At 35.3% G+C, this 27,405-nt stretch overlaps 1 protein-coding gene across 1 annotated transcript; it reads right to left on the bottom strand.

Annotated features, from left to right (window-relative positions):
- Positions 1–81: 81 nt before the first annotated feature.
- Positions 82–11,660, bottom strand: LOC128235452 (sushi, von Willebrand factor type A, EGF and pentraxin domain-containing protein 1-like). The gene is made up of 13 exons (XM_052950274.1): positions 11,510–11,660; positions 10,758–10,928; positions 9,958–10,134; positions 9,510–9,671; positions 9,038–9,211; positions 8,709–8,882; positions 8,024–8,112; positions 7,441–7,505; positions 6,060–6,256; positions 3,004–3,097; positions 2,353–2,508; positions 1,454–1,513; positions 82–759 (listed from the first exon to the last, which is right to left on the bottom strand). Exons 1-13 carry the CDS (start codon positions 11,658–11,660, stop codon positions 666–668), a joined length of 1,764 nt encoding a protein of 587 aa, XP_052806234.1. The 3' UTR covers positions 82–665.
- Positions 11,661–27,405: the final 15,745 nt, after the last annotated feature.

Here is a 27,405-nt window from a genome sequence, read left to right as displayed (position 1 = left end):
TTAAAACTAAAACAATCGACTGCCTTTAGCAAGCATGGTATTGATTGAGGATTCAAGATTTATTTACAAAAAATTCAGAAGGTCATAGCCCGTGTGGACGAGTACCATGTACAATGCAGTGTTTTCAAGTGATTCGATGCAAATATATTACAAAGTTAGACAATTAACAAAAATAGGATTGAATATCGAATAAGCATATACAGCAACTACATAATTTGATTAAATAAATTGCTTTCATTCATGTATGTAAATCAAGTTAATAATCTTAAGTAACAATATTAGACATAACAAAAACGTAAGCCCACTGTTGGTTTTCAACAATATTTTTTGTAACATAAAGATTGCGTTCAGGGCGAACAAGTGTATACATTTCTTTCTGTCCAACATCATCTATGTAGATCATATCCAAATAACCTTAATGGTTAAACGCACATAATCCAGCTTGTTGTAGTTTGGCCCCTTGCCTTGTGCCCCTTAACAGGGTTTTGTGTTTAAGTGTTCGACTACATGATTTGTCCCTACAGCTTTCATTGCATTTTTGAAAAACTGGTAAGCTATATATTCTACACTATAAATACATTTTCAAATTAACAAAGACTGTCTCTATTATACAAGTCCTCTCAAACACTGAGTCACAAACGTGTTTTCATATCTTTTATGCATAGTTAAAACCTCTCCTCTGATGCCGGAATTTCCTCTATAACGTGCAATGGCTCAAAAGTTTCTACTTCTTCTTGTATGACTGTTGTTGTTGTATTACTGAAACAAAGGGTATACAGAAACGTGTAACGTCAGAGCACGCAACTATTCTGCCTTTATCTCCTTTCAACTGACAAGGTTATGCAAGGTTGTAACTGTTCCAGAATAACTTAAATAAAAATTAGCGTTCAAAGTAGTATTTTTTCTCCAATGGAATGGCAGAAGTTTTAAAATCTGCCGAACAGTTTTTTTTATAACATTTGGTAAATACATATACAACATTCAGCCGTTTTTGAATTAAATCGGGTGAATTGGTAGATTAGACAGATTAGAGTTTGGGCCAGTAGACAAAAACTAAAATCAAAGACTATGTCGATCAGTACATCTTATTATTTCAGGGTGGTTGCCGAGCTGCGCTGGACATGAACACGTTTAAAATTGATGAAATTTATAACAACAAACACTTCATTATGCTGAAGGAACAAACTGCTTCAATGAAACCGACATAACCAGTATCATAGTATCATAAAATTTTAACATAAATTGAATTGTAATGCAGATAGTCTAATATATTGAATTCATGCCATCCTTAAATTTAGTTGCTTGCCTTGGGTCGAAAGGTCGGCAGAACGAATGACGACTGAATGACAAAATATTAAACAAGACAAACGTTGTGCTATGCGTTGATTTGGGGCAATTACCTCATTGCAAATATACCATTTTAAGCATGGGCTCATGAACGTATGTAACTTACATTTTGTTTAATCTTGGCAATATGGATGGGAACACCACCGCCGGGGTGTAAGAACTGGCTCTGAAATGGGAAAACAAATATTTGTTAAACTGTTCACGATATCAATGTTAAACATAGTATATCAATTTTGACATATTTCTAGACATATAATATCAATTTCAGTAATGTATTACCGTTTCTTTTACATGTACCGATGTATGGATTGTCCAAGAGAATCGCGGAATTCGCAGACATTATAAATAACTTTTGCAAAAAATGTTGGTTATTGCACTGATGTATGAAACATGATATATTGACAACTTAATTGATTAAACCATATTGGTACATGAGTGCGGCTGATTACTCGGTTAACAGTTAAATCCACCTCACGGGAACCATCTCAGTATTTGTGCTGTCCGTTCCAAATAATAACCACAATAATTACTAATAGAGAGACAAATAAGGGATTTTGCCACTCATCCAGCTTTAACTTAAATAATATAGCAAGATCTACATCATTTGAATTGCATTATAGCTTAAATCTGCACTCTCACAGATTGACAATTTCGACATTTTTTGTTTGTTTGTTTTCGTCTCGGAATCTGCTGAAACTGGTATAAATTAATGCCTTCAATTCAGCGAGTTAAGGTGATCCACAATAGAACAGATCTTAATTGTTTTGAAAACTGCCAAAATCTCATTTTTCCTCAAGCGTTAGTAACGCTATTAGTCATAAATATCAAATTTTTAAAGTATGACAAACTGCTATCTGATCTTTTGTCAGACGTTTTTTTACACTGGTTTTCAAGCATTTATTTAAAAATTATCTCATTCCAAGACAAAGATTTTTTTTTCAAAAGTTTTCATCTGTGAGAGTGCAGCTTTATCACTCTATATCAAATGAGACATAATATACTCACGATTCTTCTTCATCAAAATTTTTATATGGACGTTTCCTCCAATCGCAATGTGTGTAACATCCTCCGAAACATAATATGCACATTATGAAGAAGCCTACAAATGGTATAGCAAAAATGCCAAATTCCATCGGTTCCCCACACGGCGTTTCTTCGCACCTGGATAAACGAAAGACAATACAAGAATTATGGACATTGCTTCAGATAAGTATGATTCTTATAGCTATTAGCATTGGACTAAGTTTAATCTTTAGATATATTTTAGAATCACAACACATGCTGGACATAGCGACGATCACTCGGCCGATGCCACAGGCGACTACAATACAACCACATTCAACATTTGCTATGTTGTTTGTTGACAATTATTGCGCAAAAATCCCCACATACATATTATAAAATGGTATTATATTTCATTACAGTCAAATTTCATGAATCATATAAAAGGTATAGTGTTGTTTTGTTGTTTTGAAACCAGTATGCATTGTATAAATATTACTCCAACATACATTTAGAATTTGTGTATGTTTTATATTTCATGATAAACAATGATGATTAGAATGAAATTATTCGCAATAACGCTACAGTTACAGTAAAACAATAACATGCACGTACATGAAGTCAATAGTAGACATACCATACTACATCACTTACAAGCATAACTGCTGATTGTCTTCCTCTATGCACTTATCCTTGTCAACACAGTTTTCTCTGTATTGCAGCCAGAAGCAGGAAGATGTTATCGGAACTAAAACATACGAGCATAAGTTAAACCACACATGTTAAAAAACGTGCATATATTCAAGTGCCATGAAACTCGGAAGTGTACGTTCAAAGTAACGCATGAACATACCAAATCTGATCCATTCACTTTGTCATAATATCACATATTCACACAACCTCATGTGCGATTGCTCAGACATGACATCGTATCTGGATACAACCTCTAGTAGATTTGCTAAGTCATGACACCACATATGGACACAACCTCTAGTGTGTTAGCTCAGTCATGACATCAGATATGGACACAACCTCCAGTGTGTTAGCTCAGTCATGACATCACATATGGACACAACCTCTAGTGTGTTAGCTCAGTCATGACACCATATATTGACACAACCTCCAATTCGTTTGCTTAGTCATGACGTCAAACATTGACACAATCTCTAGTGCGTTTGCTCCTACATGTCATCACATATCGACACAACCTCTAGTGCGTTTTCTCCGTCATGACGTCACATATAAACACAACCACTAGTGCGTTTGCTCCGTCATGACATCACATATGGACACAACCTCTAGTGCGTTAGCTCCGTCATGACATCACATATCAACATAACCTCTAGTGCGTTTGTTCCGTCATGACGTCATATGTAGACACAATCTCTAGTGCGTTAGCTCAGTCATGATTACATATAGACACAATCTCTAGTGCGTTAGCTCATTCATGACATCACATATGGACACAACCTCTAGTGTGTTAGCTCAGTCATGACATCATATATGGACACAACCTCTAGTGCGTTAGCTCAGTCATGACATCACATATGGACACAACCTCTTGTGCGTTTTCTCAGTCATGACATCACATATGGAAACAACCTCTAGTGCGTTTTCTCAGTCTTGCCATCAAATAGAGACACAACCTCTAGTCTATTAGCTCAGCCAAGACATTACATATGAACACAACCTCTAGTCTATTAGCTCAGCCATGACATCACATATGGACACAACCTCTAGTCTATTAGCTCAGCCATGACATCACATATGGACACAACCTCTAGTCCATTAGCTCAGTCATGACATCACATATGGACACAACCTCTAGTGTGTTTCCTCAGTCATGACATCACATATGGACACAACCTCTAGTGTGTTAGCTCAGTCATGACATCACATATGGACACAACCTCTAGTGTGTTTGCTAGGTACAGAGTCGCATATGGACACAACCTCTAGTGTGTTAGCTCAGTCATGACATCACAAATGGACACAACCTCTAGTGTTTTGATCAATTATAACATCAAATAAAAAGCACAACCCCTAGTGTGTTAGCTCAGTCATGACATCACATATGGACACAACCTCTAGTGTGTTAGCTCAGTCATGACATCACATACGGACACAACCTCTAATGTATTTGCCTGGTCATTACATCACATAAGGACACAACCTCTAGTCTATTTGCTCAGTCATGACATCACATATGGACACAACCTCTAGTGTGTTAGCTCAGTCATGACATCACATATGGACACAACCTCTAGTGTGTTAGCTCAGTCATGACATCACATATGGACACAATCTCTAGTGTGTTAGCTCAGTCATGACATCACATATAGACACAATCTCTAGTCCATTAGCTCAGTCATGACATCACATATAGACACAACCTCTAGTGTGTTAGCTCAGTCATGACATCACATATAGACACAACCTCTAGTCCATTTGCTCAGTCATGACATCACATATAGACACAATCTCTAGTCTATTTGCTCAGTCATGAAATCACATATAGACACAACCTCTAGTCTATTTGCTTGCTCAGTCTTGACATCACATATGGACACAACCTCTAGTGTGTTTGCTCAGTCATGACATCACATATTGACACAACCTCTAGTCCATTAGCTCAGTCATGAAATCACATATAGACACAATCTCTAGTCCATTAGCTCAGTCATGAAATCACATATAGACACAATTTCTGGTGTATTTGCACAGTCATGACATCACATATAGACACAATCTCTAGTCCATTTGCTCAGTCATGACATCACATATAGACACAATCTCTAGTCTATTTGCTCAGTCATGAAATCACATATAAACACAACCTCTAGTCTATTTGCTTGCTCAGTCATGAAATCACATATAGACACAACCTCTAGAGCGTTAGCTCAGTCATGACATCACATATAGACACAATCTCTATTGCGTTACCTCAGTCATGACATCACATATAGACACAATCTCTAGTTCATTAGCTCAGTCATGACATCACATATAGACACAATCTCTAGTCCATTAGCTCAGTCATGACATCACATATAGACACAATCTCTAGTGCGTTAGCTCAGTCATGACTTCACATATGGACACAACCTCTAGTGTATTTGCTCAGTCATGACATCACATATTGACACAATCTCTAGTGTGTTAGCTCAGTCATGACATCACATATAGACACAATCTCTAGTCCAATAGCTCAGTCATGACATCACATATAGACACAACCTCTAGTCTTTTTGCTCCGTCATGACGTCACATATGGACAAAGCCTCTAGTGCGTCAGTCATGACTTCTTAAAGTTTATTTTGAGTATTATCACTATATTCAACAGTTGTGAAGACAGTTATGCATAGAATTACACAACTTGCCTTACGACGACATATCTGACGGCTACGAAGACTAACATCACCTTTAATATAAAGAGACACCTTACCCACACAAACCCCATATTCACCGACGGTTTGATTCTGAGTTTAAGATTCAAAATAAAAAAAACAAAAACGTTTTATTATTTCCTGGACAGAATCTATGTTGGAACTGTTATGTATGTTACAAATTCCAAGTTTTCTTTCTTTTATCAAAACATCTTTTGACATTTAAAAACTAAAATAAAATTAATTATAATAACAATAATAATAATAATAATAATAATAATAATAATAATAATAATAATAATAATAGTATTGTTGATGTTATACCCGCTTTATTTGCACCATAGTCAAACTCAGGCATTCCCTCAAATCTCATTGTAGAGGCCAGGAACGCTGGTTTATTGCTGGTAGTGTTCAGTAAATCTTTAAATGACTTTCCAATGTCGGTTACAATATCGTCGTCTAACGTTGCCTTTGACAGAACGAAGCAAAAGTAATGAGAACCGTTGCCCCTGTTTGAAACACTGAAACAGCAATGGAAAGGAAAACAGTTAGACAGCAAAGTCCTGGGCCAGTTTTTTTTATTTCTTCCTTTTTACTGATGTCTAATAGAAGACAAAGCAAATACTGTAAGGCTAATTGAATAGAGGCTTAATGAATGGCAGACTAAGCAAAGACCGCAATACTAGCTAGTTGGATAGTTTTTATTACTGTATATTATGATAACATACTTTTATGCGGTAAAATAAATTATTGTCTTAAAAAATAGTGTTTAGCGAAATCATCACCTGGGAACGTGCATGTGAGATGCCTTGTAAGTTACGAAAAGCAATTTATACATTATGAAAATAGCCTTTTAGTTCACTTATTCTATAATAATAATGCAATGAAAACTACAGGAATACGCCCAGTGGCCAAGAGACAACAAATATCACGCTTGAGCGCCCAATGTTGACCTCTTACATACACTCAACCAGTGTGTGTATACCACGTGATAAATTGCGTCATAAATGCTACGTCGGAAAGCAATATTTTGATTTGAAAAAAACCCACTTTAAACAAAGGGAGCTTCACTATTTCATCACCATTTTAAATGAAACATAGCGCAGTCTATGTCACTTACAGAGCCCTACCTTCGGTCTTTTACCAGAGTTTTATTGAGAGTTTAGTTTCTTTAAACACTTCGACAAACCTTTTTTCACAATACGGCCCTCTGACGGAGCACTGTCAAAACATGATTTTTGGAAACAGGTTTGCCGAAGTGTTTGATGAAACTAATCACCTTATCAAACTCCGGCAATAAAACGAAGGCGGGGCTCTTTAAGCGGAATAGACTGCCCTTTGTTTTATTTAAAATGGTGTTGTTAAAGAAAAGTTCTCTTTGATTTAAGTCTTCATTTTAAGCAAAATGTTGCCTTCCGACATAGCATATATGACGTAATTTATCACGTGGTATAAACACACTGTCAACGAGAGACACCCAACGTATACTAAACAAAGACATACCACACATACATCAATTAATGTTGAGGTTACTGGTTTTGTACGGATAGCAACACAGAAGTTAACTAGGTTTTAAACGTGTTTATTGATACCTAGCCTCACACATGTTCCAACATGTATAACCAGTTGCATAATTGAATCGGAGCAAGCATGAAGACGATATGAACAATTCAACAATCGTAAACCACCTAATTCTTTTACTGACCTTATTTCATCTATGGTGATATTGCCTAATACAGAAACACCTTGTAAAACGTCCTTTTCAATCACCTGTATGATATGTAAAGCCAGATATCAACAATATTTATGAACTACTTTAAGACGTATCAGTATCTCTATTAACGTTTGATCGAAATATCATATTACAATTCGTTTCCATGGTTTTTGTACTCAAGGTCAGCGGTGCATATCCCGTCTTATACCATGGCAATGTGTACTGCTGGTAGTATCACTGTTTACAAGAATACCAGCTTTATGAATGGTAAAGTAACGGAGTGTATTCCGACCACTATAAAAACGTTTATTGAGGAGGCAAAATATTTCAATCTTTTAAAAATTAGTCCAACACGTATGCGCGTTGACCTTCCGCGTTTGAATTTAATTAAATTACATAAATTTTTGCTTAGTTTTTAAATATCAATAAACATTGGCAAAATAATCCATACAGCATGCTTATTAAAGATTGCCGGAGATTGAACCGAAAACATAACTTTTTTTTATTTTATAAAGTGTGCAAAGAATTTCAAAGCCACTTTTACATTGATGCGATTCTTTAAGTGTGTACTTACCGCCTTCATATCAGCAGTAGATGATCCAGGTTTAAAGATTACTGCACACACCTTAGGTACAGCGACAAACATTTCGGGCGGCGATACATCTGCAGAAGCATATATGCGTTACAAATTGTAATACAATGAACAATGTATACTATAACTTTTTGTGATTATTCAAACACAGTTCATTAAACATTTTGAGGTAATAATATAATGATTGTTTGTATGGCGCTTTATGCACCAGTCAATTGTAACCACGCCCCCCCAGGTCCGGGGAATAGCCAAGACTTTGACTTTCGGTCCAGCCAACCCCGGGTAAAATCCCCGCCCTGCGGGGACGAACTGATGGTTAAACCCCGGCCAAATGCCTCCGCACCCCAGTGACTCTATATAAGGCCCAATCTCCGCTATAGATAGCTTCTTGTCTTATATTATACTTAAGAACATGCCACAGCTTTGTGAGATCAGACAGTGACTTATTTTCTTCTTTTAATAAGTAATTCAATTTGAAAGCAGGTGTTTGTGTTTGAAACACCGACCTTCTCATCCTAAAATAAACTAGTTCTGTGGCGTGTTTTGCTCCTGGCCTACTCCGAGCTTGATAGAGTTGAAACAACATATTTTATGGACTGAATTGTATCAAAACAGTTATATGTTAAAATAAACTTGTGTTCTGTTCTACATTATTTGCTCATCCAACCTGGCACACATGTTGGTGGATCGTGGTTGTATTTGCCCGATGCTGTACACAGCAGCCTGTCCGAAACTCCAGCTAGAAGGTACCCGTCATTACAGTAAAACCTAGTTTCCCGTACTGCGTAGAACCCTTCAGAATCGATCATGCCATTTGTAGGAGCTGTCAGTGGCTCACAGCCTATAGACATACATACCAAACGTTATCAAATAAACAAATATTTTATCCAACATTTATTTTTATGGAGTTTTGCGAACGCAACCTAACAAACGTCATATTTTCTAACTCGAACGAAATACAGATTGATACATATGACACGCAATAAAACATCATACTTCTGACACAAGAAATAGAATCATCCTTGTCAAACGTTCCATCTGATGTGCAGACTAGCTGAGACGGCCCCACAAGACTGTATCTGTCAGAACAGTCGACGGTGATAGACTGTCCCACATATGGCGGGTAGGGCCCAGACACCATAGCATGGGGAATGTTTCTCAAGGTACATTCTAAAATGGATTATTTTTTTTAGAAATTAATTATTTATAAATATATGATACTGTCTATTCAGTGTTGGCAGCAAGATTATTTGACACATTTATAATTTAAATAATGTTATAATAAATTTGAAAAACGCTTTTAACGACAATATGTGAAAACAATTTCGTAATTGCAAAAAGAAATACGATAAGTAGTGAATGTTCGGGTATACATTGAAAGGTTTATATGATTATAATGCAATATGAATAATTGATCAAATATATATAAGCTATGCTATAATAAACACAAAATCACGTGACTGGCTACCTTTAAGGCAAAGAGGTTGTTGTCCATCCCAACTGTTATCTGAACAAGTCGAGGACTCAGGACCGACCAATCGGTAGCCGTTTCGACAGGAAAACGTGACAACTGAGCCGTCCTCGGAATAGCTTACACGCATGTTGTCAGGTACGTCAATTTCCTCGCATTCTGTTTACAAGCATCAGTGTACAGCTTTCGCGTATAATAAAACACGTATTTCGATATTGTATTCGAAATTATAATTTTATAAACTTTTGCCGTGATTCATACCATCTAAGTATTACTAAGATTATTAAAATGACTGTGTAGACAGGTTGTGGAACGTCTTGATTCAATATTTAAATCCCTATCCAGAGTGTTCAAATCCATCATTTTTTAGTTGTTTTATTACGCAACTTTATAAGACGATGAATGATAAGTCGTGTGTGACCGTCATGTTCGAACGAAATCATACCTGCAATACATGTGGGGATTGATCCGGACCATGTTGAATCCTGCAAGCATTCTCGATTTTCACTACCATACCACAGTTTGTATCCAGGACTACACGTATAAGTGGCAATACTTCCGAAGGCCAAATTGTCCGTGTACGTAATACCGCCGTGTTCAAGAGCCGTAAGAGTTGGACAATCTTTAAACACCGAACATTATACTGTTATTTAGTTTAAACATATTTATTTTACAACGAGTCCGAACAACATTATATTAATCACTCTCGTTGGCACGATTTTACGCGAGAGAGTGGTCTTGTGTTGTAAGGGAAACCGGAGAACCCGGAGGAAACCCACTTGTCTGGCTTGGTGACCACAAGTGGTTTTCCTCCGTGTTATCCGGTTTCCCTAACAATATTATTATTTACCGTGTAGCAGGACTACTGTCAGCTACTAAAAATTAGTATTAGACCAATTGGAAGCTGACGTTTAATGTAATTTAGCAGAAATGTTATATAGTACAAATATAGTAGTATAATTAACATAATTAACATAATTAAGCTCAAAATAGTTTATCTAAACCGTCCGCTGTACACTATTAACTTTACGCGAACAAGAATACTTTCTTATTCGAAATAGAGAAATAAAAGACTGGCCAGGAAGCAAAATTAAGAACGAATACTCTGTTTAACGACATAAAGTTTAGGCCTGGTATATACAGTTTGACTGACAACGTACAAAACAACACAGACAGTCTACACATGCATCGAAATGTCGCCAATCTATGCTTATATATAACAAAATGAGTTAATTGATTATTAACCTCCGAGGCATGATGGCTCCAGTCCGGACCACATTGATGTCTCTGAGCATTCCCTAGTGGACGAGCCAGCCAACGTGTACAGTGGATTGCACACATATGTTGCTGTAGATCCTGGTGTTAAACCGCTATGTATCACCAGACTGTTAGCTGGTGGGGTTAACATCGGACAGTCTGTAGGAAGAAAATGATTATTCTTCATAGATTTATTTCGTAAGGAAAGACAATACGTAAAAATGGTTATTCTCTATATATTTATTTCATATATGGAAAGAAAATATGCAAAATTGGTTATTCTCTATATTATTATTTCGAATATGGACAGAACATATGCAAAAATGGTTATTCGCTATAGATTGATTCCGTTTATGGACAAACAATATGCAAAAATGGTTATTATCTATATTTATTTCGTATATGGACATACAGTATGCAAAAATGGTAATTCTCTATACATTTATATCGTATATGGAAAGACAATAAACAAAAATGGTTATTCTCTATATATTTATCTCGTATGGAAAATCAATAAGCTATAATTAGATTTTCCGCGATTTTTGAAAGCTAGGGTAAATAAAAATCATGCTGAAACGAATACAAAATCAAAATTTATAACTAAATAGGAATTTAAAATCTATTTTAGTCCATTTGTGTGCTGATGAAATCAATTCCTTGTGTTTTTATTGACATTGTTTCTCATGGTGGATGAAATAAAACGGGACAATCTTTTTGCATGTTGCAAACAATATACTCACTTGGCTGACATGTGGGTGAGTCACTGTTCCATTCACCTGATACCAGGCATACCAGAACATTCTCTCCTGACAACCAGTAGTTCGGTAAACAACTAAATGTCGCCTCTAGAGCATTGTAGGCTGGATCGGGCTGGGTTACAATACCGTTCATAGGCGCTAATAGTATTGGGCAATCTGTTTAGAGAATAGAGAATTTAAAATAATTAGGATTAAAGACATATTTCAAAATAAAACTTTTCATTGAAAGACCCAGGTGTTTTTGCTCAGAAATTTAATGTACATTTGGTGGAAATAAAGATTATTGAATTGAACACGCAAAATAACACAGCATCCATGAACGGGATTGTCGAGTCTTAAAACGAAAGAGACCAAAAATATACGAGTAGGAATCTACTGCTTCAGTTCCATTAACGAGTTCAGAAAGTACCATTAAATAATGAGGCTTCTCACTTTTAGAGCAGGTTGGAAAGTCTCCATTCCAGATCCGGTCGCTTCCGCACCCTAGCTGTGTTTGTCCCTCTAGTGTGTATCCCGGCTCACAAGAGAACGTTGCCACTGCCCCGGGCTCATTGCCTGTTGTTTCGACACTACCGTGCGCAGGATTTTCCAATACTCCACACTCTACAAGAATCAAATTCATATCAAAAAAGGTTTTTCAACCATTTTCTTTCTGGAAATTACTACACGGAAATTCTTGTGCCTTCATATGATCTAACTTCGCCGATTTTAAAATGGTTAAGAAAAACAATAGCTGTCACTGTAAGTGACGAACGTCCCCGAAGTACCAAACAGATCAATAGAATATGCTTACATTTAGGGAGAGTTAACAAAACCTATCAGAAAACGTGCAGGCCCCTATCTCTGTCGACTTTAAGTAGGGGTGAGGCATGAACTTAGGGGTAAGTAACTGGAACTTGCACGCGACATATCCAGCAGCGGTGAGGACCTGCGTGTTGTACCAGCCTTCATTTGCTGAACATCTGTTCCCAAAACTCGCATTACATTAAAAGTTATAGCACTGACACAATCACTTATACGTTACGTGCATAAATGCAGTAATGTATTATTAATAATCTTTTAGTGTTATCATGACAGTCGAAGTGGGAACATGGGTCTTTCACGTGACACGTCGACTTTATATGCCGACAGATTGCGCAATGCTTTACAAATTACACACCATTTATAACCGGAATTCTTGATCTGACCATATTTTGTCGTGCGCAAAATGATAAGATGAACCCTATTTGCATATCCATGGCACCGAATGAAAAAAACAGTATGTGAATTATTGTGCAATAATGTTTTAAATATGTTTTCGAATACGTTTATTTTCGCGCTCCTTTTGAGAAAGCACCATTTCAGATAGCCAATCAGAAAGCGAAACAATCACCGTGATATCAAAGGCGGTAAATGCATTGGATAAAATATTACTTAGTTAAATGTTATAAAAACAATAGCTCTAGCTAGCATAGGACTACTAAAAACAAACAAACAAACAGGGTTTGTTGGACACAGGAGTATTGGTTGATGTAATGGAATTTTGTGCCGGTACGCACACTCCTGAACTCTAAATGTTGATTTATATCAAAAAGACGATTTACACTATGTAATTGTTTTAGCTTGGTGATATGATTATAAAAAGGATTTAAATTAAACATCTGCGGCAGGCAATTTCAAAATCTCACAAAGTATGCGAAAAGTATAGACCGGGCACGAAAAAAAACAGAAAGGAGCATAGACGGACGAAAGGTGCGATATTGATATACCAACCTTCAGGGGTCATAAAAACAAGTTATTTGTTATATAACAGTTTTGAATGGATATCTTTGGAATCATCTTACCAATAACGCATTTGTCGGCCCGACGCACATACTGCGTCGAATCACACTGGCAAACGGCATCAGTACAGACCGTGTGTTGGTGGAAACACTCTTCATCAACCAGGCATGGACCATCAAAATCTGACACATAAGAAGTATTGGCATACACATTGGAAGGTAAAATTACTCCTGTAGTAAAGGAATCGCTTAGATTTACCTATTTTAGGGTAAATCCAGTTTACTTGCTCATTTGATATTGTGATTGAGTGCGCATGCTATTTAAGGTTTTCATCAATCAATATTGTAATGATGAAGTTTATTCACAGGGTATAAATACTTACGCATTGTAAAGTATTATCATACAGATATCTATACAAATCGAATAACGATACAAAGTAAAACAAACTGATTTATTACCACATTAACAAATGAACATAATAATTCCAAAATATGTTGTAACACCAAAGAAGAGTTTCTATAGTACCTGCTCTGCACATGTTGTCAGCAGGGTCCAGAACATAGTTTTCAATACACTGACATGTGGTGGGATTTCCTGTACATGACGCATGTTCATCATAACAATTAGCTCTGCATTCCTTCCCGTTCCCTGCATAAAACGTAATCTTTCAGTCATACTTTCATATCGGCCTTTTGATTTATGTCTCAACAAATTAATAATAATCCGCATCTTTTGAAGCTTAGACGTTATTTTTTCAAGGCCCTAGTAGATAAAAATGTTTGGCCTTGCTGGGAATCATTGTCCTGTCCGTGGGCAAAGATAAAAAATACCCGTAATGTGACTATTTCTTTAATTAAAATACATTTAAGCTTTTAAAACTTAGATCATACCTGGTTCACAAGCAGGTGCCTGTTCCCATTGACCGCTCGCTAGACACGTGGTTGTCGCAGAACCAACAAGGATGTATCCCGGTCGACAGCCGTATGTGGCATCAGATCCCAACAATGTAGAGTCAAAATCAACTGCTTGCATGAACATGATATTAGGAGGCGTCCCACAGTCTATTGGTGAAGAAAATACATATATACATACATAACGTATACATATTTAAGAAAAACAGTGTAGAATAATTGTTCGCATACACACACGCACGCACGCACGCACGCACGCGTGCACGCTTTCTCGAACGCAAACACCTAAGCACGTAAGCACACTTATAATACGTTAATGCAAATATCACCATGTTTACCAGTATGCAATTTTTTTATCAATCTAAATATGTTTTCTATCAATAATCAGAGTGATTTCTTTAAAACCAAAAATTACGTATTATACTACCTCTGGTACATTTGGGTGCAAATCCGCTCCACTGTGAATCAGCCCGACACGTGCGAGTGAGTGTTTGCGAGGAAGCAAACCCCGGGTTACAACTGTACGTGGCCGTACTTTCGAACGCATAGCCGCTCAAAGTCACAGAGCCGTTGGCAATGTCATCCAATGTAGGACAGTCTATGTGAAGAGAAGCAATACATTTATTATATAACGCATAGGTAGTTATAGTACCTTTATTATCAACTTTAATCTCTTTTCATTTTACAGTGATAGTGGTGAATGTTATATTCAACTTAATATACAAAGTCACTTTCGTTTGCACTATGTAGATTGCTAGTGTTATGGATGAATTTTTCTAGCACACCGGATTAATAATATCTGTCATGTGTTACCGTTCCGGATAGAAAAATCCGACCCTAGGGCACCTGCGTTGCCAGGTAACGAGGCTTGCCGAGTTACTGGCAACGCAGCGTGCCCGAGGGTCGGATTTTTCTATCCGGAACGGACACACATGATAGATATTTTTTCTAGCACAAATTAAATTACATTTTTTATGAATAAAATATATATAAAAAAACGCATTTTTGTACATATCACCAAAAAGCGCTTGCGATGATGTTTACTGACGTCATGACGCGCAGTAATTTGTATTCACTGTATACGTCAATAAGTTCCTTTAATATCACTCGCTTTATGGTGAAATGTACAAAAACGCGCTTTCTTATGTATTTTCTTCACAAAAAAACGATATTTAAGGTATGCTAGAAAGAATACCTATCATGTGTGTCCGTTCCGGATAGAAAAATATAAAAATCCGACCCTCGGGCACGCTGCGTAGCCAGTAACTCGGCAAGCCTCGTTACCTAGCAACGCAGGTGCCCTCGAGTCGGATTACACACATTAAATGCAGACCAGCTAATCTTCAAACAGAGCTAACCGTCTAGAGCAAATATTAACCTCACATAATGTCCGCCTCTTTTAAATAACAAGTTCCACGAGCGATAGTAAATATGGCCAATAATTTGGTATTTTATTTTTCAACATCGAGTTCTGATCTTGAAACTAAGCATGAATTGCAGAACAAAGCAATCTTATCTTGAGAAAGGACTAAATATAACAAAGTCATTATAAAACATGCAATTTGTCGGAAAGGTAAACAATCTATCTACCTTCTTGGCATCTGCTAAGAATACTCGAAAAGGTAAAGCCTTCGTTACAAGCGCATTTATCTGCATTGCAGACACTGTTTGTGTAGTAGCAGTCTGCATCTGAATCGCAATCCCCACCATCATCTGAAAGAAAATAAAATCAAATGTAACGAACGGAACACTAATAATAACTTTATTCGATAAAAATACGCTAAATGGTTCAAATTGTATACCGTGTTAGTTTATCGCATCGTTTAAGTAAAAGGTCTTAAAGACGAAACAATTTGTTATTGTGATTAAAGTAACACTCTTATTCAAAATCAATATAAACACATGTATAACAAACATGAATTTAGAGTGATAAACCTTTAACTTCTTACTTAATCATACATTTATGGAAAACATTAATCACTGATAACGAGACTGAAAACGTTTATTCAATAGCCGAAAACGCTAAGATATTAAATGATTGGTGAATGCTAAAATATTTACTGCGATCTACTATGGCCTCATCAGGTAGAAATACCTTGTTTTATGCACCTTTCTATTAATTTAAACTCGGTATTCTTCATAACAACCATTGTTTTCGACATTTATTCATCCTTTTTTGGTAAATTAAACATTTGTATTAATTGTGATAAACCTTATTTGGGAGTAAGAGTGCATTTTTAAATTATTATATAAAAAACTATAGAAACAAGCTCGGTAGCCAAAAGTTAAAGACGTGTAAGTGAGAAGTAACTCAAGTACATTGTATGTAAAACTTAATGTACACGTTGTCACGTTGTAACTATGTCACAATACGATAATAATATTTGACTCTGTCAAGTTACTCAAATGCAACAAATAGTTCGGGTACTACTTTAGCTACATACCCCCCTTGCAGGAGCCGCCAGTTTTTGTCTGAGATGTGTGCAGATATCCGTCCTTGCAGTCGCAGACGAGCATGTTACGGTTACACCAAGAGTTGGGGTCTGCGCACTTGCTATCAGAGTCACAATCCGTGCCAAGGTCTGCCACATTAATGTAATGCATTATTGTAACCATCAATCGACATAATTTCTCTTATGTTGTACTATAAAAGAGTTCGGAAGATTCAAACAAATGACACTTATTACTTAAATTCACTATCAATAATGTTCAGTCAAAGACATATTCTAGCCACAAACGTTATAAACATACGGCAAAATGAAACACTTGCGGGAAAGGTGAAGTTGTGTTACCTCCTAAGCACATGCCATTGACGTTTGTAAAACCGCTTCGACAGATGCAGATTCCATTACACACGGCTAGTGGGTCATAGCATTTGTCCGTCAATGAACACACCTGGCCTAGACCTTTGACCAAAAAAAAACAATCAAAAAGCATAATGCGAATACCCCATTTTCCACAAACGATATTTAGTACGGATACTACTAATATTACATGTACATACAATGTGAAACAGTTCATGTTAATTCAATAGGTAATCTGTTTGTATTAAGCAGTGTTAATTTTCGACTGAATTTAAAAAGAATTGACATTATCGTCGCTATCATTTACAAGGTGACTTCTACCATAATATTACTTATTAATACAATACAATACAAACATCTTTATTTCACTAGCTTTATACAATCAATAAGAACTTAATGATACAAAGTAGTATACTTTTGTCTAAAGTTGCGGACATTAAAATGGTTGTATATTATATGAATATTTATGTGAAAAGCTACAGAAACTGAAGTCTTATACATTCATAGGTCTCTTGCTGTCGGAAAAGAGGGCTTTAGTCATCTTAAATAGTTTTACAGATTAAAAGAAGCATTCGGTTTACAGATTACAAAAAACTGTTCACTGTACACAACCATAAAAGGAAACTCGATATAGTTTTTATTCTTTAAACAAAATGACGCACATCACACTGGTTGACTTGTGTTACGTATCGAATGTTAAACGAAAGCTTTTTTTTGTCATTAATTTAACATTTGTGCAAGTCTTTTGCATTGACTAGTATTTGACCTACTGACAGAATATGTATTTTTTCTTAAAGGGACTGTACACCAGATTGGCCCTAAAAAGTTTTCTTCTGTAACGAATTTCAGGACAATTATTGGATAAAATGTTTTACTCTTTGATATCATAATTGTAAAGAAAATACCAAAATGTAAAAACAAAATCTAGTCGGAGACCGGGTTCGAACCGGTGTCGCCAAAATTGCAGTCCACTGTATGCGCTATGCCACGTAGGCTTACGCTATACGGTTCGAGTATTTAAGCTATATATCTAACTTGGTAATATCACGTGATAACATCGACTAGCCAATCACGCATAAGAAATGAATTCTACTAGGTAGACATACCTAGTAATCTTTTTTAATGGAAAAATACGAAAAACTGCACGAATAAATTAATTGTAAAATATGTGGTATTTCAGTTAGTAAGTTTCAATGCATTGCACACATCGATACCAAGTTTATGTCAGTTTTTGACAATTTGCTTTTTTCGCCATTTGATCACCAATATCTGATCTTCTAGTATAACAGTATCTTTCTGCGTAGACTACACTATTAAACTTAATTGGTAACTAGTGGTTCGCCATCAAATATTCACATAAAAGAGTCTCAAGTAAAGTGAAAAATTAAAAAAGTACTATTTTAATTCGAGGGTTTTCTTGCTTCGATGAGTTGTTCTTGCTTTATTCATTACAGAATGCCAATTTTGTTTGAAGTGGTCGGTTCGGACTTTGTTCTAACCATATATGTGGAAAAAATCGTATAATTTAAAATTGATTTAATGTGATCTTTCCATTTTAGTGATCTAGTACATGTATTATTAAATTGCACAGCCCCAATTTCTCGAAACTTCTTAAGTTCCTTATAACAGGATTAAGCTAAACTCACTATTCCTGTTGTTCTATAATATGCGTTATATGTACTTCTTGAAGAGTTTTTAAAAATTATATAAAAAAAATCTGTGTGCTAATTAGAAGAAACCATATTTCATTTATCAAAATCCATTATTAGTATGTATTTTGGCTAATTGAAATAAGTGACTTAAGCCTGTTAAGCTTAAGAAGTTTCGAGAAATTTGGGCCAGACCTTTAACAAATATGTGGTCATTTAGTTTGTTCACATTGAAGAATTGATCTCTAGAACTTTATAATTATTTCTGATGGATATCGGTCTCACTTTACAACATATAGGCAGGCAAGCTCACTTTAAGGTTGCTTATTTTTCTAAGGAAAGACAAAAAGGTGGACTTGTTGAATATTTTTATATTTTAGATTTTTATAGCACGATTATTCAGATAAGTATGTTAATATAGGCAAGATTTTACGCTAAAAATTGTAATTGTAAGTATGTCAGTAGATCTAGTGTGTATATACGTTAACATAATAAGTGCATGTCATTTGGGGCCTGTTTAACTAGTGGTTTGTTTGCGTTAAGACATTTCGGAGCTCGAAAAGAACTTGCCTACATATTTGTTTTTGTTACCGTTTCTGTTGTTTTTTCTTCTGTTTTGAAATAATAGCGAGTTTGCTTATTAGATCCAAAAACAACTACATGTACCTTTTTTTTTTATCTAAATTGACCTTTAAATCATATGTAATGCAGTGATTATCAAAATCTGTTGCAGTTTTGCTTAATAACGCTGTATTATCAGCGTTGAGTAGGGCGAGTATTTTAAGAAAGGTGACCAACTCCTGTATTGTTCAGATATAGGAGGAGGGAACTCATTAAAAAAGTGCGAAAACTACCGGTGACAAATGTTCCCCTTGCCATACCCTTTTTTCTTACATAGAATGTTGATAGTATGTTATTCTCACCAGGCATTCAGTATTTAATACCGCTGTACAATAGTATTTCATACGTATAAATTTGCCTGATATGCAGAGGGGAAGTAACGTAGGGTAGGCACTTCGAGTTTCATTTTCATTCTGTTAAGATATGGCCAGTAATCTTTGGGTTTTTAGGCTTTTAGATTGCGAGCTGTAATTTCTTTGAGCGTGCTTATAAATATATTCATCTTGCCTTTAAAAGCGCAAGTAGCGTTTCGTAAAGGTAATTGTTTTATTTACAGACAAGTTTCTTTTATATCTGTACTTAACCAAATTATATGTCCATCTTGCTTTATGACAACCAAACGTATCGCATCATTCACAGTTAATTACCAGGAACACATTCCGGAGCGGTGGTCCACTCCTCAGAAGCCTCACACGTGACTGTGTCGGGACCAACCCGAAAGAAGTTCATTTGACAAATGACAGTAAGAACAGTTCCCGAGGTGGTTGCTGCGTCCGTCCAATCCTTAGCATTTCTGATACTAGGCTGTGATCCACATTCTTGAAAAAAATGGACAAGGTTGATTGTAGATATGTTTTATTGCAGCTTTGGTAAGAAGTTATATAGTTTCATATTGAGCAGTACTTGCCATGTCATAATAGTACATCAACACTATTTATTGTTGACTTCAGGAATTTTATCATTTGAATACTTAACATGCTAATATCTTACAAATCAATAAAATAATTGCTAATAAATAAAATAATATAACTAACAGGGACAATCCCATTAGCCAAATACTTATTTACCGATAACCTTGTTGTAAGGCACAATTTTCAAAGCCTTATAGACTCGTTACGAGAAACACGCAACGTCACAATATAACACAGATATATACCATATGCACCAACATGTTTATGGTACTAAATGATTGAGTAAACTTTATGAGCGAAACAGAGGATTAACTGGGTCTTTGAACTAAAGTTTATGGATGCTAAACATTACATATGTCCAAACATTCAATTTTAATAAAATATCTCCTTTCTAACAATAATCTGCATCATATATCATTTTAGGAGTCGTCTACAAAAGAATAATCTGGGAAATTTGTTAATGACATTCAACATTTGATCTAATCAATGCAATAGATCGTTAAAGATAGGATTATGCAAACAGAGGTGTGCTTTTAGAACAAGAACATGCGTACCTTTTCTGCATTCTTGTAGCCCAGTTACGTAAGAGTAGCCCACTGGACAGCCACATTTAGATGAAACACACTCTCCATCAACATAGCCACATTCGTGGTCTGTGTCGCACTGCGATCCGTAGTCTAAAAAGGCGAAACTCAATTCGTTAAAAAATGAAATATACAGGGACGACCCAAGTAGTCCAAAATTAGGCATAAACATATTTGAGATGCACATGTCCTTGCTAGGACCAAAACGAATATAAACGAGGGCCACAAAAGGTAAACACATTCCAAGTCAAGTCAAAATAAACCAATGTTTATTTATTGTCGAATGTTATAACAACAGTTTACTATAAGCTATGAATAGCTTTTGACCGAACATGAATAGCTTTGGGTCGAAAACAAATAAAATAGCTTTTGATTAAAGATGAATAGCTTTTGACAGAAACAAAATATATATAAATGATTGAAATACTGTTATGGATCGGTAAGTGAAACATGGATTATTTACTTTTTTATTGTAGCTATGAGCTCGTCAGGTAAATATAATTATTTTTATTAAGTTATGTATCATAACGTAGTATACATGTACATATCACTAAGCTCATTAAAATTTAATTAAAATCAAAACTGTAGATCAGGAAAATGCAAAATAGCGGAAGAAATATTGTCAATTATAATAATGCTGAAATAATCATTTCGTAAACGAATGCCAAAATAAATGTTTTGTTTTGTCTTCTCAGATAACCTCACTAACTTAAATACATTTGAATCATAAAACATGTGTTTTGTTTAATAACGCGAACAACGGCTTACCAGCAAAACACTCGTCCCCAATACTGTGGTATCCATTTGCACATTTACAAGTCCCCTTGCATTCGCTGTACTTATCCACGCACTTATTCGTACAAGGTTCATTTAAACCTGTCACAAAATACAGTGGTTTGTTACGAGAAGATACCATTTGAAAATATTTGTAAAAACATATATGTATTCATGATATTGAATGTTGTTTCGCCTTGTACTCAGAGTGTACATTTTAATGATCGTCCTTTATTTGAAAAGTTCATTGCGAATTTCATTGAAACAGAAAACAATGAATTCATTTTTACTTAATTCAAGTACTATTTATTACATTACTTTCAAAATAAAATCAATGAACTAAACGAACACCGAATGTGTTGCATTATCACTTACGCGGCACACATTCCGGTTGTGGCGACCACTTTCCGTCACCGCCGCACTTGATGGTCGTCACGCCTTGCATTTCGTAATTGTCGTAACATACGAACGTCACTGAGGCACCGACAACGGGCACTTCATCGATATTTCCGGTAGTACGGCCATACTCAACTGTCGGTATCGGCGTATCGCATTCTGTGATAAAAGTATGTTAAACAGTGTTGAAAGTTTGTAAAACAACAGTAAAGGAAAGTTAAACAGGCTTAACATCCTCCACTGTAAGTATCGGCGTACCATTTTCTTTGAATAAAGTGTGTTGACAATTTCAAACATTGTATTTAACCGTTCATGTAAATAAAATGTACTATGAACAGTTACGTAAAAATATAGCTAAGCGGTGAACAAACCATTTCTTTACTAAGATATAATCAGTACGGATAATTTGTTTGCATTTCAGTTCAAACCGTGTATGAAACTATGAAGGATTTCGTCAAAAGTATACATAAATGAATAAATCAGTGATGACCTTTTTTGAAGAGTAAGCAAAACAACCATTTAAATATACATACTTAGCAGGCAGATGTCTCCTCCATATCCATCCACGCATGCGCACATTAAATCTTTGCATTCGCTGTTTGTAAGTGTAGAACAGTCTTCGTCATCATCACATGCACCTCCCAGTCCTAAATGTAAAGTCATTAATGAAGTTCATCAATATATCACCGGTATTGGATCGATTGTTTAGAACTTTATTTAAGTTTACAACGTCATAAATGTCAGAGAAATAGTAAACCATTGACCTCATTGAGAATTGAACAACTTTGCATCTGTTTGGGCTTGAATAAAGTACATTTTGGGTGAAAGGCAAAAACCTCCGCTCGCACTCATTCAGAGTCGCATGATCTAATAAGATGTATTTTTAATATATAATTAATGTCACTTATTTGCTTTTGATTTAAGTAAAGACAATGCAGAGCATGCATTCTGCCGAAAGTATATTTCAATATTTTCATTTAACTCGCTCTTGTATACAAACCATTTTTGTAGTAAAAACATAGATTCCAAGTAAAGTTTTACCCGACTTGCACACGCCGCCAACGTTTGTGAAGCCAGATTTACATTTGCACACTGATGTCCCCGAGGAACACTCCGCCCACTTGTCGTTACATTTATCAGGTGCCTGTTTACAGTCATGGCCAAGTCCTGAAACAACCATAGCTCTTGTCTTGTCAACAAACGAATCGCCTTATCACAATTTCAAATAGATAGGTCATAAGATACTTAAAATCCTATTAAAATGTTTTATCAAACAAATTGTTCACAAATATCAATGTTATTGGTATGAGTAAATTACTCAAAACTCAAGATTTAAATTTGTCGACTATCGTGTCAAAAAGTGCAAATTATCTGACAATGATGTGATAATAAACCTAGCGAAGTTAGTCTTGTTATTGAGAATACACAAGTTTGTTAAACTGAATAAGAAATGAAATCCAAATATATTTTGTACATAGTTACGAATGATCTTTGTAAGGCGCAATTATCCGCAAAAATATATTTTGTTTTACTACACATGTCCCCCTTTATGGCTGGCCATATTACAATAGCAACAAGAACTACACCCTCCTATGATTTGGCGTTACAATCGCAGCAATTACATAGTTTGGATGTGGTTAAGATAACAAAGAAACAGTTGCTGTTTATACCAGGTTGACATTCAGGTTCGGGAGTCCATCCGTCCATAGTACACGATATAATTGCAGACCCAATAATAGCATATCCCTCGTTACAGGAGTAGGTCACACTTGCATCAATCAGGGTGCTGGTAACTGTGCTTAAATCGCTGTAAGGTACACTGGGAGGGGATCCACAGTCTAAATGCAGGAAAAGGGCAATGGGAATGTTAATAAGTTGAATACTTGACAAACTGATTCTATTGTCTTTGTGTCATGTATGTGTTGGGTTAATAAGTAGTTGAATACATTTTACAAAAGAAGTTTTTTTCAGAGTTTGGATCAAAAAGCATTCACATTCTCTCGGAAAAGTTTGTCGACATAATAAATCTGTTAAATGACATTATTAAACAACATGATTAAAAGTATCTAAACAGTTCTTGGTGATAAATTTTCAAGGAAGAAAGTTATTAAAAATAAATGGTTAATATATGAAATAATCACATAGCCTCAAGACATTGTTGATTGGGTAGTTCCGATAAGTTTGACTCATAAACATATTTATTTTGAATTAAAACATTTCCAGGAAAACCTTAATGCTTTTTTTAGAAATCTGGAACAATCTTCTTTCGTACAAAATGCTCAAATCCGAATTACAGTTTCACATGTTGTGCAACAAAATATGACCATCGTAGAACGAAGCCGAAACCACATATATCTATTACACGAAAATACTTACCGATGATAAAAGGTTTCTCAACATCAAATAACCTTTACTTGAATAAAACAGCAGTCGCTTTTACTTTATAATTTATTACACGAACCTTTTAAACAGGACGGCGCTTCTCCCGTCCATTTTCCGGCAAAACATTGTCGGGTTAAAGCGCCCACCAATGTATAACCCGAGTCACACGTGTGGGTCGCGACGCTTTTGAAATCAAACCATTTTGAATAACTGATGACGCCATTCTCAACGTCCGCTAGAGGTGGACAATCTGTAAACACATAATAGTTAAATGGATTGACAAATATGAATGCTTTCTTAGAATAGTAGCTCCAACACTTATTGATAGTTTAATATATGTGTGATTTCCGTTTTGTATTGTGACGCGTGTCGCTCGTCCATTATCTGTTATTCCTTGAACATTGTGCGTTAATCGTAAAACCTTTGGCTACTGAATGCAAATGCGGTAATGTCCATTAAGTTAGTGTAGTGAAAACATGTCAACCTATCGTGATAGACTTTATAACATAAATATATAAAAATTCCATTAAATTAAAGCGGGTCAAACTTAAACTTCAGGAAAGTCGTTGTCTCGAATTCTTAAATCAACACCACTTGTATAAATGAGTAAACATATCAAACATTTAACAGGTTTATGAATGCTCTAATATCATAAAAGGTGAATACACAGCTTTTTTTAAAATCTTGAGCTGACCGAAACCGTTGACAGTTTTTGCGTCGTAAATGGTTCACGCAATGTGGTCCTATAGTGCTTAATGGGACAGAATATGGGAATCATGTAAACTTATATGATTTATTCTCTCTTGTACGTATGTGGCGCAACGTCAAAATATCATCGTCTATAAACAACATCAAAAAAACATTGAGGTCATTTATGAATATACACAGAATTATCTCACATTAATTTGTTGCGTACCTTTCGATATTTTTTTTAAATTGAAATAGTTGCCGTACAATCAAACCATTTGTCACTGAATTTGTCTATTTAATTTCACAACGTGTGTATTTCCCAACAAGTAAGTACCGGGTAGCTTTTGTATAAAAAGTCAATACGTTGGAAAAAAATTCATAACCTAGAAACGAATAGAAAACACTAACTAAACATATTTATACTTGATACGAAAATATACAGACATCTCATGTTTGCTTGAATTAAATAATTTAGTAAAGTACCAAATGTTTATAGTTTCATGAACACAACTGATAAATTCCTCAAACGAACACGAATGCGTTACCAACCGACAATACATGAAGGTGTGTTTGACCAGCGTCCATCTAATCCGCATGTGATAGCGGCTTCACCATCCATAGAGAAACCTTTGTTACATGCGAACGTAACCTGCGCCCCATCCACCGGCACGGGTTCCCCCTCTTCAGTTACAAATCCACTATTAGAATAAATCATAGCTCCCGAAACTGTTGGTATTTGATCACATTCTATATGAAACAGAAAAAAATGGTATTTGATTAAATTCCACAGGAAACTCAAAACAGTTGGTATTCGATTACACTCTACAAGAAATAAACATCAGTTGGTATTTGGTTACGTTCTGCAAGAAATAGAACATTTGGTATTTGAGTAAAATCTACATAAACAAAAAAAAGTAGTATTTGATCAAATTCTACAAAACGCAAAACATTTGGTTTTTGATTAAATTCTAATAGAATGTCATAACAGTTGGTATTTGATCAAATTCCTTGCGGAAATACAAAACAGTTGGTGTTTGATTACAATCTACAAGAAATAAACATCAGTTGGTATTTACATGCAGCAATTAACAGTTATAAAACCGTTCGATTATTAGTGGAAAAAAGAAATACCTTTAGTTCATAATGGATTCCATAATATGCAGTAACAATAATTAAAATTGTGAAGAATGTTGAACATAAGATTAGATAAAATTAACTTCAATTCATATATGCTTAAACACCCTTTGTTTGATATTTAAAAGCAAATAATACTATAAGACCGTGTTTCATTTTTATTGCAACGGTTTTGGTGTTTTACCAGTCAATGAAATATCACTTGGCCATGAACTCACTTAGTTTGCAATCTGAGTCTCCAGCATAATTTGCTTGACAGGAACATATGAGGTTGGCGCATTCGCTGTTGGAAATGGCATTGCAGTCCTCTGTGTTACTGCACGATCCGCCTAATGCTAAATTATAAACAAACATAGAATACGCTTATAAAACTTTATAAAACTGAGATGTCTTTCGAATTAATAAATGAAAGTCAAGTTCAACATTATCCGACAGGCAAGAATATAAAACATATGTTTAACTACTTATACGAATACAAAAATCATGGTAGTTACATTTAAAATGTCATACTGTTAAAAACTGTGTCCAAAACATTTTTATATATTTTGTTTATTGTAAATAGGTCATATCATATATTTTTTAACCATCGTTAGTTTAAAAAAAAATGTATTCAATGACACAATTATATAATACATTAAATCATTATATATACATATAACATACATTATGAATAGTTTCTCTGCCTTTTCCCATTGTATTTAATTGAAATATAAACATATGTAGTAGTTCAGGAACAATATAAAAAAACAATTAAATGCATTTAAAGCCTGTGAACATTAATCGGGTTAATTTACAACGTCGTTTACCACTGCCCAAGCGAATGACGTAGCGATTGTCCAATTAGCGTTTAGAAATGCATTACATATGTCATAAGAACGCCAAGCGGTTCATACACAATACTAGGGCATTCTTAACATCATAAACAAATACTCACGTGATTTGCAAACACCGCCGACCTCCATAAGCCCGCTCTTACATTTACATTGCGGTGTCGAGACTCCAGCAGACGTACACTCAGCCCAGGGGTCAGAACATTGGTTTGGTGCCTCTGAACATTCTTCGTTCAAGTCTATGTACAGGGGTGAAAGATTCATTTAAAACATTGTTTATGAACGTATTGATATTATTTAATTTTATTTATATTCTCACTGTTTGCATTTGTTTGATGTTGAACTGACTTTAGTGTCACGAGTAATCTAGTTTTGTTTTGTTTTAATACTTGACATAATATAAACACTCCTTTGAGACTGTATCTGCATGA

Source organism: Mya arenaria, chromosome 5, assembly GCF_026914265.1.
Source record: "Mya arenaria isolate MELC-2E11 chromosome 5, ASM2691426v1".
NCBI classification, from domain to species: Eukaryota; Metazoa; Mollusca; class Bivalvia; order Myida; family Myidae; genus Mya; species Mya arenaria.
The sequence above is the reverse complement of the archived record's forward strand: the minus strand, read 5'-3'. Positions and strand labels throughout refer to the sequence as shown.

What these genes read in the sequence shown, in the direction of transcription:
- LOC128235452 (XM_052950274.1), bottom strand. Translation starts at nt 11,660, where the DNA reads ATGAACGGTATTGTAACCCAGCCCGATCCAGCCTACAATGCTCTAGAG. An exon ending in GGAGCCATCATGCCTCGGAG is followed by an intron (nt 10,135 to 10,757) that starts GTTAATAATCAA and finishes CGGTGTTTAAAG; the next exon opens with ATTGTCCAACTCTTACGGCT. An exon ending in GACAATCAGCAGTTATGCTT is followed by an intron (nt 2,509 to 3,003) that starts GTAAGTGATGTA and finishes TCGTTTATCCAG; the next exon opens with GTGCGAAGAAACGCCGTGTG.